The sequence below is a fragment of the Macrotis lagotis genome, chromosome 6 (assembly GCF_037893015.1).
Source record: "Macrotis lagotis isolate mMagLag1 chromosome 6, bilby.v1.9.chrom.fasta, whole genome shotgun sequence".
Classification (NCBI taxonomy): Eukaryota; Metazoa; Chordata; class Mammalia; order Peramelemorphia; family Peramelidae; genus Macrotis; species Macrotis lagotis.
Genome location: NC_133663.1, coordinates 84454124 through 84469075, shown reverse-complemented (window position 1 = coordinate 84469075; position 14952 = coordinate 84454124). Strand labels below are relative to the sequence as shown.

The 14952-nt window shown below is 36.1% G+C and overlaps 1 protein-coding gene across 6 annotated transcripts in view; it reads left to right on the top strand.

Moving 5' to 3' along the window:
- Positions 1 to 14952, top strand: part of PARD3B (par-3 family cell polarity regulator beta) — a 1291415-nt gene that overhangs the window by 1165147 nt on the left and 111316 nt on the right. Inside the window, exon 22 of one of the 6 annotated variants that reach the window (XM_074191569.1) lies at positions 4236 to 7292. The exons of the other annotated variants lie outside the window; for them this stretch is intronic. Within the exon in view, the coding sequence (XP_074047670.1) occupies positions 4236 to 4244 (9 nt within the window). The 3' untranslated portion in view covers positions 4245 to 7292. Of the gene's footprint in view, positions 1 to 4235; positions 7293 to 14952 lie in introns of those variants that run through there. 6 annotated transcript variants of the gene reach the window in all.

The following is a 14952-nucleotide window of genomic DNA, read 5'->3' as shown; positions in this document are numbered from 1 at the left end:
TTGCTGTACAGAAAAAAATCATTTATCAGAGAGAGACAATACAAAGACTAATGATCTGAAAATTGGAAAACAGTGAAATTTTACTGATAAGGCTTTCTTTTCATGCAAGGCTGCACCATAATTGTAAGAAGTCCTGATGAGCCAGTAAGATCTGGCCATCTTCATCAGACCAGAAAACATCCACAAAAAAAATTTAGGATTATTTTTCTTTTGTATTGATTTGCTTCTGGAAGACTCAAAATTCCTTCATTGAGGTAATTATAAACTCTGATATATATTAAACAAAATTCTTCAAGAATTGCATAAATTTCCAAATGGAGAGGGAATCAGCAAAACAAATATACTGTGCCACATATTGCTAGAGGTTTAGAAGTTTATTCAGAAGTTGATGATCAATATGCTTCCTCTGGGACCTCACCTCCCTTAATACTGAAAACCTATCAAGGGCAACTAGTGCTGATTCTAGAGCTAGGAGGTCCTGAATTCAAATCCAGGTTCAGACACTAATTAGCTGTGTGACACCGGGGAAGTTAATTCACCCTATTTGCCTCAATTTCCTCAACTGTAAAATGAGCTGGAGAAGGAAATGAAAACCATTCCAGTATCTTTGCCAAAGAATCCCAAATGGGGTCACAAAGAGTCAGAAACAACTGAAATGACTGAACAACAGTGAAAACCTATTCAGTATAATCATGATTAGACTTAGAAAATGACTATTTATTAAAGTCATACTTTAAAACCAACAAGTAACCAATTTGATGATGAAGAATATGAATGTATCAAACTCATGAAAAAGGCAAAACAATAACAGCATATATTCAGAAGTTTTTTGATGTTAAAAAAGTAAGGTTTACTGCATAATTCAGTATATTTTATTTTTACTTTGTCAAAGTAATTCACATCACACTTTAAAGTCCTTCTGGGACTAGAATGCCAAGTTTTGGGTGGGAAAAGTCAACAGATTATGGTAGCATTTGGCCTTTAGATCTTGCCCTTCATGACCAACTCAATGTGATAGAAAAGTATATATAGACTTAGGTAGAGAACCTGAATTCAAACAGTTGCTAGGACTTTAGTCTGAAACAGCATACTAACCAGTGTAATAAAGAATGGATTTGTCTGACTCTTCTAACTCAGAAAACTTTCTCTCAAATATGTTCCCACTGGAACAATTATTCTAAAGGAGATCCCGACAGAGTACTATAAAAAGAAAGTTTGCAACATTAAAACCTGCCTCTCAACATTATTAGGATTTCAAAATGGAGAGGATTTTGTCACCATCTATAGGAAACTTCTCTCACCTTTTATTCCTGGATATCCAGTAGAACAGGAGCATTATAAATAATGGTCTTCCAGAAAAGTCATGGAAAGGTTTTGCATGCAGGTTTTGCACTCCCTCCCATATTCATCATCATCCTCAATCATTAGCACTTTTTACAATGCTTTGAGATCTGCAAACACTTTCCTGCTATTATCTCATTTCATCCTTTCAGCAGTCTAGACAGGTAGGTAATATTATTATCCCCATTTTATAGATGAGAAAACTAAGCCTGAGGGAAGTTAAGTAATTCCCCATGGTGAATGAGGTAGTGTCTGGGTTTGAAAGTGATTCTTCCTCACCTCGAGCCCAGGTAGTCTATCCACTGAACACAAAGCTGCCTATATAAGGTCCAAGGGAAACCTACTCAAGGTAGAAGATCCGTTCTCTCTACCATTTCTCAGTCTTTGTCAGCCCCAACAGGTAAAAATCACAAATGGATTATTCCACATGAATAAGAGAGTTATACATTCCACAAGACAGAGAAAGATATTTCATCAGTGAAAAACCCTGAAAATAATGATAATTAATGTAACTGACCAGTGGACTTTGTGTACAATACATAAAGAAAATAAGAAGGATATATTAATGTATGACCTGTTGGTTCTATTGATAATCCTAAAGCAGCTCATCTTATGTCACCTTAGGTGATTTGGGGAGGAGGAATACATCTTTACTCTCAGTAACCTCTAACTAAATTTTAATGTTTTCTTCAATTATTTAAGACATTCTGAGAAGGGGTCAATGGATCACAGCAGACTGCCAAAGGCATCCATGCATGGCACAAAGAAGGTTAATCTCTGACCTAGGGAATAATGAGATCAGCAATACCTTCCCTCATAAAAGCTTCACTATGGGGTGGCTAGGTGGCACAGTGGATAAAGCACTGGCCCTGGAGTCAGGAGTACCTGGGTTCAAATCCGGTCTGAGACACTTAATGATTACCTAGCTGTGTGGCCTTGGGCAAGACACTTAACCCCATTTGCCTTGCAAAAAACCTAAAAAAAAAAGCTTCACCATCTACTCCTTTTTCATCTTTCCAATGGACCCAATAATCCTTCCTCCAGTAAAAATCTCAGCCCAACCAAGTCAGACCCTCACATTCTTGGCAGCTTCATTAGACTGTCCCTTCTCTTTGATTTCTTGACCACAATTCTTCTAGAAAATTTCCCTAAACTATTCACCCAATCTTTTGTGAACCTTCCTCTGGATCATAGATATCAGTTTATCACCTGAGCTAGAGTTTATTCCTGCTGCATGTCCAACCCGTTCCCTTTTCCAGTTCTGTTCATTCTTGATAATTTCATCCATATACTGCTTTTCACATGCAAGTGTCTTTGGTAAAATACTGTAGCCAACTTGCCTCTCCAGCTCCATCTCTATACTACTGTTTTGGCCACCTCCTATCCTTAGAATATGCTCCCACCTCAACTCCACCTGTTAAAGTTTCTACTTTCCTTCAAGAATCCACAAGGATCCATTTTCCACAGGAAACCTTCCCCATCAACTGATGCCCTTTCTCCAACATTAACTTGTTTCTCCTTTATATGTATTGGTTTATACATATAGGTATATGCTGTCTCCCTGGAAATTATAAGCTCCCCAGGAACAATTTAACTTTGTATCCCCAGTATCTAATTCAATGCCTGGCACAGGGTAGATTCTTTTAAAATGCCTACCAAATGAAAAAGTAATTAATTGAATTGAATTTTGATTATCCATATTGATAAACTGAGGCACAGAGTCAATTATCGTGAGTAATGTGGTAAATTGGAGGCAAAAGCATGACACATAACTGTTGACTCCTAGTTTTGTGTTCTTTCTATGCTTTGCCTTCCCATCTATGAAACAAAATTATATATTTGGCAAATTAGTCTGATGATGGTTAGTGAATACTAACTAATGCATCTCTGTTGACATTTTCTATTGCAATGAATCTAATTTAGTTATTGTCTCCTGCATGGCTTCAAGTAGTTTTACCTGACAGGCTGACAATTAAGCCTATAGGATGAGTGTATCTGACATATGTTTTCATGGATTAATTCAATGTATGTTCATGAATTTTGAAATAATAGATATAATGCATGGTAGCATGACCCCACTTGAGTATAAGAAAAAAATCGAATTCAACATATTTTAATGCAAATTTTACCTTTGTAAGTGGATGACCTGAAAGGAAAGAGTTTCCATAGAAACCCAACGGAACACATCACCTGTTTATCATAACTTCTCCATGAAGTGAATTGGGGGTGGATTGAGGATACACATTGATGTTTGCCTGGAAAATCTCTGACAGCATTCTGTAATAGAATTCTTAGAAGATTTTGCTTTATTTGTAATTAATTTAGAAAATAAACTTTCATAATTAACTGCTGCAGTACCCTGTTACACCAGCCAGACAATCAGCCAGTAGATTTTTCTAATTTAATCTGTCGAAAATGACAAACAGCCCATCAACTTAAAAGAACCAGATTAAGAATGAACACTCACAACAGGTCTTTCCCACTGTTTTTCTCTTTATTCGTCACCCTGTACTCTATGTTAAGTCGTAAGCATCACTGATGTTTTTCAAAGCACTTAGAGATTTGAGCTTTTTTGGTTGTTGTTTTTTCTTCCTTCTCCTTTCTATCTCAGAAAATGTTATGTAAAAGCTGCCCCTCACTAGCTAAGCTCCCATATTGTGAAGATCTCGCAGAAAAAGGAACATATTGATTATACTTCACATTCACTACTGACATTACAGTTTGAGCTGGTGGCTTTTTGGAGGTGCCATTAACTAGGAATGAGTTTGACATCTAAGAGCCGTTAGAAAATTATTTTTTTCTCTTTTCTTACAGATGTAGCCTGTAGTTATAAAAAGCATATTGTAAAGCATGTCTACAAGCACTAATTTTTTTCCTCTCTTTCTCTTTTTAAGGGTCATTAGAGTAAGGAGCAGATGCATAAACTTTTGAGGAGTATTTCTTTGAAGTACTATCTTTGGAGTCAGCTAACTGACAAGACTGTATCTATAGGCATGGGTATGGGACTTATGGGGAGAGGACTCATTGACTACAATTACCCATCTGGTACCCATCTGGCACCAGCAAATAAAAGGCAATACCAGATCACAGAAAAATGATACCAACTGCTTGCTTGGTATAAGAAAGCAAGGAAGGTGCCACCTAACAGCATTGTCTAGTATGAGCAATATTATCCATTAGGGTATGCATATTTCTACCCTGGAATGCCATAGCATATGGGGGGAAGAAAAGACTGGACAGTCTGATAGCTATAGCTTGTTAAAAATTAAACCAAAACCACCCTGCCATACTTAAGTTACTGGTGCAGTTTAGACAAAGTTCTTTCAGAGTATTATTGAAGTTAATCCTTTGTTCAATTAAATAAGTATTTATTGAACTCATAGCATATACAAGGCCCCTGTTAGGTACTGGGGACAGCAGACAAAGTAGAAAATTAGTCTCTGTTCTCAAGGAACCTACATTCTTTAGGATCTTGGATAAAAGATATTGACATTGATTCATTGTACTTGTGCAATCCTGGAAGAAGAACTCAGTTCAATTGAACCAAAAATAAGTATTTTTGTGTCTGCTTTTAAAATGAATCAATAAATATTTATTAAAAACCTACTATGTGCCAGACACTGTGATTTGAGTGCTTCTCATTTATCTCTTTGTTCTTATTTTTCCTTCCTTCCTCCTTTCCCTTTCATTCCTTTCTTTATTCCTTCTTTCCTTCCCTCTCTCTCTCTCTCCACTCTACCTTCCTTTCCCTCTGCTCCTCCTTCCTTCCCTCCCTCCTATCTTTTTTTTTCTTTCCATTCTTCCTCTCCCAACTCCTTCTTCCTGTTCTCTTTCCTCCATTTCCTATCTCCCCTACATTCCAAGAGCCAACATTCTGGTTAGTAGAGTGGATAAGTGCTCAGAATTTAATAATAGAACTGTGAGAGATTTAGTGCCTCCAGGCAGGCCCTTCTCCTCGGGAGGACCTCCAACAGGGAAAGATTGTTATAGACAGTGAAAGGAGCTCTCTCCTATGAGACTGCTTGTCCACAGGAATTGGCCTTTCACTATTTCCACCACTTACTCTGCAATATTTTCTACCTTAGTCTACTTCTGCCTCCATACCGAGATTGCCAAAAAAAAAAAAAAGGTATTTGAGTCAGAATTCAGTCACATTAGAAGCTGCAAAATAATAACTAATCCACAGGGTAGTTATGAACATCAAATGATATAATGCATGTAAAGGGCTTTTTAAACCAGAAAACACTATATAAATGAAATTACTGTAAGCAGTAGTAATAACCTATAGCTCAGTTGTGGTTTACCTCATAAACAGTAAACAAGGGTGGGCAACTCTGCAACCTAAGTTATATGTTCATAAATAGCTAGAAAAGCCAGTACTATATAGAGCAGAGCCAGGAAGACAAGTTTAAATTTCTGCCTAAGACTCTTATTTGCTGTGTGGCTTTGGACAAAACCTTTAGTCTCTGTCAGCCTCAGTATCCTCATCTATACAATGAGGATAAAAGCAACCTAAAATGCTAGCTATTATGATTACAGACTTATTTAGGTCTCTAAACTTAGTTTTCTAAAATGTGGAGAGAGGCAGAGAATGGGGGGAGGAAAAAAGAGGGAAGGAAAGAGAGAGAGAATATCTTATTCTTAGGCAGAATTCTTGCACAAATTTACAGACAAAAGAGAGGTAGAAATTCACCAAAAGATAATAAGTCTCTAACCCATGTGTGGAGGAAAAGGAAAGATAATTTAATGTCTTTTTTATGTCATAGAGAAGCTTATATTTCTATTATGAGATAAAACAATGAGAAAATTACTGAATGAATTTAAAAGATATCTAGTCTAAATGATTCAGCAAAATGTAATAAAAGAAAAGTTTGCCATTTAGGAGCATTTAGCTGCACAAATAACTAGCCTTCAAGACCCCTAAGCACCCCCTAAGTACCTCCCTACCAACATTACCAATGAGGGTGCATGAGATAATATTTGTAATTTAATATTTTATTTTCCCCAATTACATGTAAAGATAATTTTTAACATTGATTTTTTAAAATTTTGAGTTCCAAATTCTCTCCCTGCTTCCCTTTCCTATCCCCTCATTGAGAAGGCAAGCAATTTGATGTAGATTATACATGGGCTATAATGAAAAATATAATAGTCATGTAATGAAAAGAAAACAGACAAAAAGTAAGAAAAATAAAATTTTTTAAAAGTTTTTTTAGTTGCATTCAGAGTCCATCAGTTCTTTCTCTGGAGATGGATACCATTTTGTAAAGTCACAAGTCCTTTGGAATTACCTTGGATTATTATATTGCTGATAATAGCTAATTCATTCATAATTGATGCTGCTCATTTCACTTTGCATCTGTTCAGGATGTCTTTCAAGGTTTTTTCTGAGAGCATCCTGCTTTGTCATTTCTTATAGCAAAATGGTATTCCATCACAGTCATATGCTACAACTTGTTTAGCCGTTTCACAATTGATGGGCATTCCTTCAATCGCCAATTTTTGCCTCTAAATGAATGGCTATAAATAATTTTGTACATATAGTTCCTTTTTCTTTTTTCTTTTTTATCTCTTTGGGATACAGTCTTACTAGTGGTATCTCTGCATCAAAGGATGTACATAGTTGTATTTATAGCCCTTAAAGTATAGTTCCAATTGCTTTCCAGAATGTTTGAGTCAGTTCACAACTCCACAGACAATGCATTAGTATAAGAAATTATATTTGTAAAGCATATTGCCAACTTTAAAAACTATAAACATTCTTGCTATTTTATTAGGTTAATAGTTAATAATAATAATTAATAATAGTTAAGACTGAAGAAAATCAGGAGATGAGATTTAAAAGAAGAGCAATTTAGAAATTAGAGTTCAATAAATGATTCAATTAGGTCTCAGGACAAATTATGAATTTATTTAGTGATTATAATATTTGACTTCAAACTGCATATTTCCATTAGGTTGGAACAATTTGTCATTAGCTATGTAAATATAATTTTGAATAGTGAAAAAATAAAAAAGTTTAGTAAAGAATAAATTATACTATGATTTGATTTTATTTGAAAATTTTCAAATGCCCAACTTGTATTGGAGAGACTATCATTAAGACATGTACTTTTCCTCTTTCAATCTCTAAAAATCTAAAAATTTCTACAAAATCCAAAAATCTTCCCTAAAGATTGTATTGAGTTGTCTCAGTCTTTCATTTGTACTTAAATCAAGAGGTTACTTCACCCCCTCTGGTCCTCAGTTTCCCTACCTCTAAGGTGAGGGTGTTGAGTTGCCTCCCACCTCCAAATCTGTGAGTGTGGTGACCAAGAATGAGAATGAGTCTGTTCTTCATTAAAAACAATTAAGAAGTAGAATGAACAAAAACAAATTACAGGATTAACCATATGAGAAGCCACCCAGAGAGAAAAACACAAAGCAGGAAATGGTCTTATGGAGCCTGGACAAAGGAAATGAGAGCCTCCTTGAAGCTAAGCTCAGAGAGACTGTGCTCCTAAGGTAAAAAGAATCTCATCTGTAGAACAACATGTTTCTCCTGCTGTACTTCTCATCTGTATTTTACATTTCTTCTATCATACTGATTATATTAAGAAATCTTTGCACTCTCTAAATTCAATTCATTAGTTTTCCTCCATGGATAAGAGGTATAGCATTACTGATGAGAAAAAAATAAGAACTAAGCTAATCAGCCTTGGTAAATTCCAGTCTTGCACAGCATTGTCATTGAAGTTTCATCATGATATTTGGAGGGGGAAGGAGGGATACTGAAAACAAAGTCGACATTTTGATGTCAAGAGCAACAAGGTCTGAGCATCACTGTTTATGTGCTTTCCTTTTTTCCCAAAGGGGATGGTAAAAGAGCCAGGAACATTTAATTGTTCTGTAAACTGATTGACAAATTGTCATCCTGGATACATATGGCTGATCTTTTCAGTGAAATGCCTCAGAAACCCCTAACAACAATCATCAGGGGCTGTGATTTGCACATCCTCCACTTGGTTTTTATGAAGAAGGGGAAGGATGGTGTGATTATTATCTCTTTTTTTCCCTCTAAGAATGTTTTCTTCACCTCCAGGGAAATGCATTCTAGCAGCATGAGCACAACTATTAATCAACACTTGTAGCAATAATCAGTGAGTGAAAAATAGTGACCGGAATCCAAAAATGCACTGGCAAAGCTGCCTTTGGAGTTTTCCCTTTGTGATCATGCCTTGGCATTCTAACGTGGATAATTTATACAAAATTAATGTTGGCACCTTCGGAGGTGCAAAGATTTATAGAAACAGCGTGTACTTCTTCATCCATTTCAGAAAAGAGAAATAGTTTCTGGTCATGATGGGTAATATTTTAGAGCCTTTAAAAATATACTTGCTATCCTCACAGTCTTTTGTAATACGTTTGGCCAACTATTCTATTTGCATTTAAAGGTGGCTGTCTCTCCTAAATGGCAAAACTGTTCCATATTTCCTGCTTCATTATTCCCTAACATTTTCACCAGAAGGGGGTGTGAGGACAATCAAGAATGCAGAAATAACTCAGTTCCCAAGACTGTTCCCAGAGCATTAAGATGCTACTAGAAAGACAGCCAGAAATGGTACATAGTGAGCAGGACTGTGAAAGTAGTTGAATGTAGTGTATACACTGGTTGGCAACAGCTGTGGAAATAACCTTGATCTCCTGATGAAATGATATAAGTCTGATTGCATTAGAAAATAGCAAGTTACCTTCAAAGGACATCTCCTTTCATATTTCAGGTTAATGGTGCAAAGGACAAGATTTGGAGACAGAGGACCTTCATTCAAATTACGACTCTGTCTTGTGACCTTGGCCTCTCTGTGCCTTGCCTATCAATCTTTAATTTCCTCATCTGTACTAGAAAGTAATTGTATTTGTATTAAATGACCCCCCCAACATTTATTCTAGCTCCAAATTCTCTGATATTCTAAAATGGGATCTTGTCAAAAGTGATTTCAATCCCAAGAGGATGTTGAGATTTTTTCCCATTGAGCTTTGCTTGGGCTTGGTGGCAGGGATGCACACACCTTGGGAAGCAAAAAGGTTGACTAGGAGTTTAGAAACAAAGTAGTTAGGTGCTGTCTCACATCTATGGAATGACAGAATGGTACCCACAGGTTCATGTAACATGAGCCCTTTCTTTGAGGGTTGCTTCTGTCATTAAAATCAATGCAACTTAATTAAAGCAAATTATAGATAGATACATCTATAAATAAGATATTAAAGTGTGCTGCTGAATATGATAATTGCTGCATATTTAGCAATCAGCGTGTGTGTTCTGCGTTTGCCAGGAGGGATTTCTTTCAGTGGAATCAATGGAGCTTTATTAAAAACCATCCAAATTAGAGGGAGAAATGATGAGTGTTATAATAACGCAAAATCACTGTTTCAACTTCTATTGCAAAGCAAGGAAAGCAAAATACGGCCCTCTTTTTCATGCAAGGAAAATATTAGAAATGTCTTTTTTTTAAACTGGATATTTTGAATTTATAAATTTTAATTTTTCCACATTCTATTCCCCCAAAAGGAAGGTGGAGAGAAAATAACAATCATAAATAAAACAATTCAATGCTAATACTGAAGTGTGAGGAACACTTGAGGGCTTACATTAGTGAAGCTGGAGAAGGTAATGAGAGAAAAAAAATAGTATCCATTTCTATGCAGAATTCCAACTTGGTTAGCTTCTGATGCCCACTCTCTAAAGTTGTTCTCAAGACTTTTGTAGGTATATTTAAATTAATAATCATTGAAGGATAAAAAATTGTTTTGTTTTTTATCTTTTCCTCATTTTCCTCACCCACATATACCTATATGAATTCATTAAGCTCATTTCATTAAGCTAGAAGGAGGATAAACAGTCATAACTCATTTTTCAACTCTTTCTATACAGCCTAATTTTAAAAATCAAACAAATCTCAATGTGACCATTAAAGTCAAGATCTATGCCATTTATCTTTGCATCTTCTTCAATGTATAACATGATGTTTGTACTTAGTAGGTGCTCATTGAATGTACATTGATTTTTTTTTAATGACCAGGAATCTTCTCAAATTTCAAAAAAACCCACTTTAATTTGCATCAAGGCAAATTCTTTAATGAACAAAAGAAGTCCTAAGTGTGCCATATCCCCTGTGCTAGATTCATGAAAGAACTTCAGAAAGTGATTGCTAATTCAGGAGTGTTTAATCAAATATTCAGAAAGTAAATTCAGTTAAGGGAAATGGGGAAGGGAACAATAAAGAATTATTGAGATATTTGTTACCAAGACTCCAAGATTAAAAAAAAAAGTTCTTAGGAAAGAGTAAAAGGGAAAGTTTTGACTAGCAATTTGGATAGAATAGAAGAAGAGAAAATTTCAGGACAACCCCTTTCAAATGGATCCTATTTAAAGGCATTAAATTAATCCTATTGAGTTAGGCTCCATATGACTTAGCAATATGGGCCTTCATAGTGCTTCTTGCAGATGAATCCTTATCTCCCAACCTCATGCCCTTTACCAGCTATCCCCCATTCCTGAAATGTTCTCCCTGCTCATCCCAGTCTCCAGACCTCCCTGGCTTCCTTCCAGACACAACTCAAATCCCATCTTTTTAAAAGACCAAAGTGTGTTCACATAATATTTCCCCATCACTTTCTCTGCTATTACCTCCCATCTATTCTGCAACACTAATATATATGCAGAGTTGTTGACAAATTGTCTCTGCCTTTAGAAAGTGAGATCCTGGGGGCAGCTAAGTGGCAACAGTAGATAGAGTACCAGCCCTGGAGTCAGGAGTACCTGAGTTCAAATCCGGCCTTAGACACTTAATAATTACCTAGCTATGTGGCCTTGGGCAAGTCACTTAACCCCATTTGCCTTGCAAAAACTTTAAAAAAAAATGAGATCCTAGAGGGCAGAGAGACCAAGCTCAGAACAGTGACTGACAACTAGAAACTGACTGATGAGGGAAAATTGAGTCTCAAAGAGGGAAATGAAGTTCCTGGAATCAAAGTAGTGAGTAGGAGCTTTAAGATTTGATCCCAGGTCCTCCACTCTAAATCTAGTGTTCTTCTCATCACTCCTAACTGGAACAAATAAATTCCTTTTCCATGAAAGGGAGAGTTTGCTATGGCTTTCTCATTTTCTAGGACCTACTTACCAAATAAAGGAAAGGATTTCATTTCTCAGGTCTACAAACTCATTTCTTCCAAATGCAAAGAAAATCCTGATGGAAATTTCAAAACAAAATTACTCTTTTAGGTTTATTATTCCAAGCTAACTACCATTTTAGGTCTTCAGGACACATTATCTAATGTTGCTAATTCTGATTTAAAAGTGGGGACGGTATTATAGCATTGTAGCCAAACTATAGGGAATATAGCCACAATTATTACAATCTTCAGTTCTAGTATAAGGGGGAAAGATGCTTAGCAGATGAAACCCTTGGAAAAAAATCTAAATGGGGCCTGTTTTAAATAGTCCACTAAGTGTTTTGCATGTAAATAGAGACTGACTCAGAGAACTTCTAGGTACTTTCCCTATATTATCTAATAAGAACTCCCTTTGAAGTAAGTTCATTCTGCCTCAGTAAATTCTTTCTTAGTTTTAAGAAGGTGGGGTTTATCTCATCTACTGCTTTGCTCCAGCCTTTCAGGTAATATCTGAACTACTTCATCACAAGTCTGAGGAGAAAGAGGAAGAGGGAAAGGAGGGGAAAAAAAACAAGGAGGAGTAACAATAGCATATATATAATGCTGCTTTGAGATTTGCCAAGCAATTTACAACTATTATCTCATTTTATTCTCACAACAACACAACAGATGAAGAAATCAAGACCAAGGGAGACTTGCCAGTGTTCACACAACTAGTTTTTAGATCAATTATGAACTGGCCTTCTTGACTCTAGTCCAGTGTTCTATCCAAAGTACAAATAAATCTCAGAAATCAATAGTTCAAATAGTTCAAAATAAAGTACAGCATTATCTCACTTTTTTTTAGTCAACTCTTACAGAATTCCATTCAAAAAAGTGTCTCCTGGTGTTTTATCCCATCTCATTGTAAATGGTCCCAGTAGTGCTGTGTTATGCTAACGTATTAGAATAAGATTGAAAAGAAATTAAGGTAATCTAATAAACCTTGGACAGTAAACCTATACATTTTTAAAAAGTCATCATTGAACTTAAGCAAACATAGTTGTCTTGAAAGCCTAATGGGTCATGGAGAGAAGGAATACTTTGTAAAAATATTTCATGTAGTTGCTTCCTTCGACTCCATTTTGGCATTTCCTTGGCAGATAGACAAGCAAAGTTTGCCATTTTCTTCTCCAGTTCATTTTACCAATGAGGAAACTGAGGCAAACAGAGCTAAATTATTTGTTCTGGTTCACACAGCTAGAAAGAATCTAAAGGCCAGATTTGAATTCAGGGAGATGAGTCTTCCTGATCCCAACCCTGATGCTCTTATCTACTGTGCTAACTAGTTGCCCTATGTTTCATATAGACAGATCGTGAGGAACTATATTTAAAATGCTTTGCAAATTTTAAAGTAGCAGATAAATGTGAACTACATTATCATGTTGACATTCTTCTCTAGTTAATATTAGAATGATGTCTACTCAAGAAATAATGATAATGTTTGTCCTTAATTTTTGAAGAAAACCATGAGATCAGAGAGGTGATCCCATGCATGACAAGCACATGAATGGGGTTTGAGTTGGGGGGGGGGGACTGGGCTAAGTCACTAGCCTCAGTTTCTCCTCCAGAGTCATCTGGGTCCAGTGGCCAGATACAGATCAGGACAACTGGAGATGGCCCTGGATGTAAGGCAAGCAGGGTTAAGTGACTTGCCCAAGGTCACCTACAGCTAGGAAGTGTCTGAGGCTGGATTTGAACTCCTGTCCTCCTGACTCCAAGGCCAAAGCTCTATCCTCTGCACCATCTTGCTGTCCACAAGAAAACACACTCAGTAAATAGAAGAGTTGGGATTTTAAGTCAAATCTCCTAATTCTAAATCCAATATTTCCATTCACATACTGCAGGGTGTTTGTGATTTCCTTATGTGAGTATTGCCACGAATAATGTGGACAAAATTCATTCTGTATGACTTGTACATGTCATCTTAGGTTCACTAGAGGTGGGGCATCACACTTGAAGTTTTGCTTCAGTTCTCTTGACATTGCTAGAATGCTACAGGTGCTTTGCAGGCCATCCAGCAGTTATCTTGTATTCTTGCCACATGACCAGTCCAACTGATAGTTTAATCATATAGTCATTAAAAAGATGCTCCAGGATATTTTGTGGTTCCCTCTATTATTCTCCCCTCCCCCCCAAATGTGATGAGACAATTAAATGAAAAAGCTATGGGGTCTTATTAAGCTTTTATTACTGTATTCATTAATTTGAAGGAAATATTATATTATCATTTGTTCATCCCTTCATTCCCATTAAATCTTAGTCTACTAGAGTGATAATGAGTTTTATTATCTGTTAATATTAAATATTTTCACTGATCATTTCTTTTCCCTTGAATGTTTTCAAGAAAACACTGTTTACCAGAAATTTTTGACTAAAGAGAAACATTCTGAATCATTGATGGAAATCAGGAGTCAGGTAAATTCCCTTCTTTATGTATTTAGAAGGGTCTGTTCTGAGCAGGTAATCCTCTTAAACCAAGACTGATTATTTAAAGCTGTATTCTTGCTGTGTCCTCATGAAATAGAAGAATACTATACACAGTGAAAATAAAATGTAAAAGTTCTAACATTTGGGATAAAACTCTTTTTTCTTAATTTCCTTCACAAATCCTTGTATGCTAATGCCCAATTATACTTGCAAATTAGGAAGACTTTCCTAACAATTATATCTGTCCAAAAGTTAGGATGAACTGTGTTGCAGGAAAGTTTTTTTCACCATCACTATTCAAATGGGGGTTGCATGAAAGATTTTACATAGGGTATTACTGCATAGATTCACAATGGACTCAATGACCTTTTAAGTCCTTTCCAAATCTGAAATTCAGCAATATTAGCAACTGAAGGAAGACTCCATATGGTGCAGAGATTATATGATGCATGGGAAAGTTTCCTGGATTTGTACAATAGTCAGAGGACCCGGGTTCAAATTATAGCTCTTCCTGAGTTACTTTGGGCAAGTTAATTAACCTCTCAGGACATCAGTTTCCTCGTCTATAATATGAGGGAGTTGCATTAGATGACTTCTAAAGTCCCTTTTAGCTCTAAATCTATGATCCTAGGATCTACTATAAAATTTACAGAGTGGATAGCATTTTAATAACAAATATTTTATCTCATTGAGCTAGATGATGCATAATGATTCATCCCTACCTGCTATTCTTATTCGTATCCTCCTATAATTGGGCCACAGAGGTTTTCCAACAAAATGGAGGCCTTCCTTATTCTCTTCTTTCATCACAAAGAAGCCAACAGAAGTCTCAGATCATCTACCTGTTGTCCCTTCCCCTCACTCTACCATGAGACTATCTCCTTCTTTAATCTTCTTTGGAATTTCTGTTCTTGTACCACAGTCTATTCATACTCACCAAGCACCTCTACATCATAGCCCTCTGAATGATATTTTTAGCTCAGCACTTTC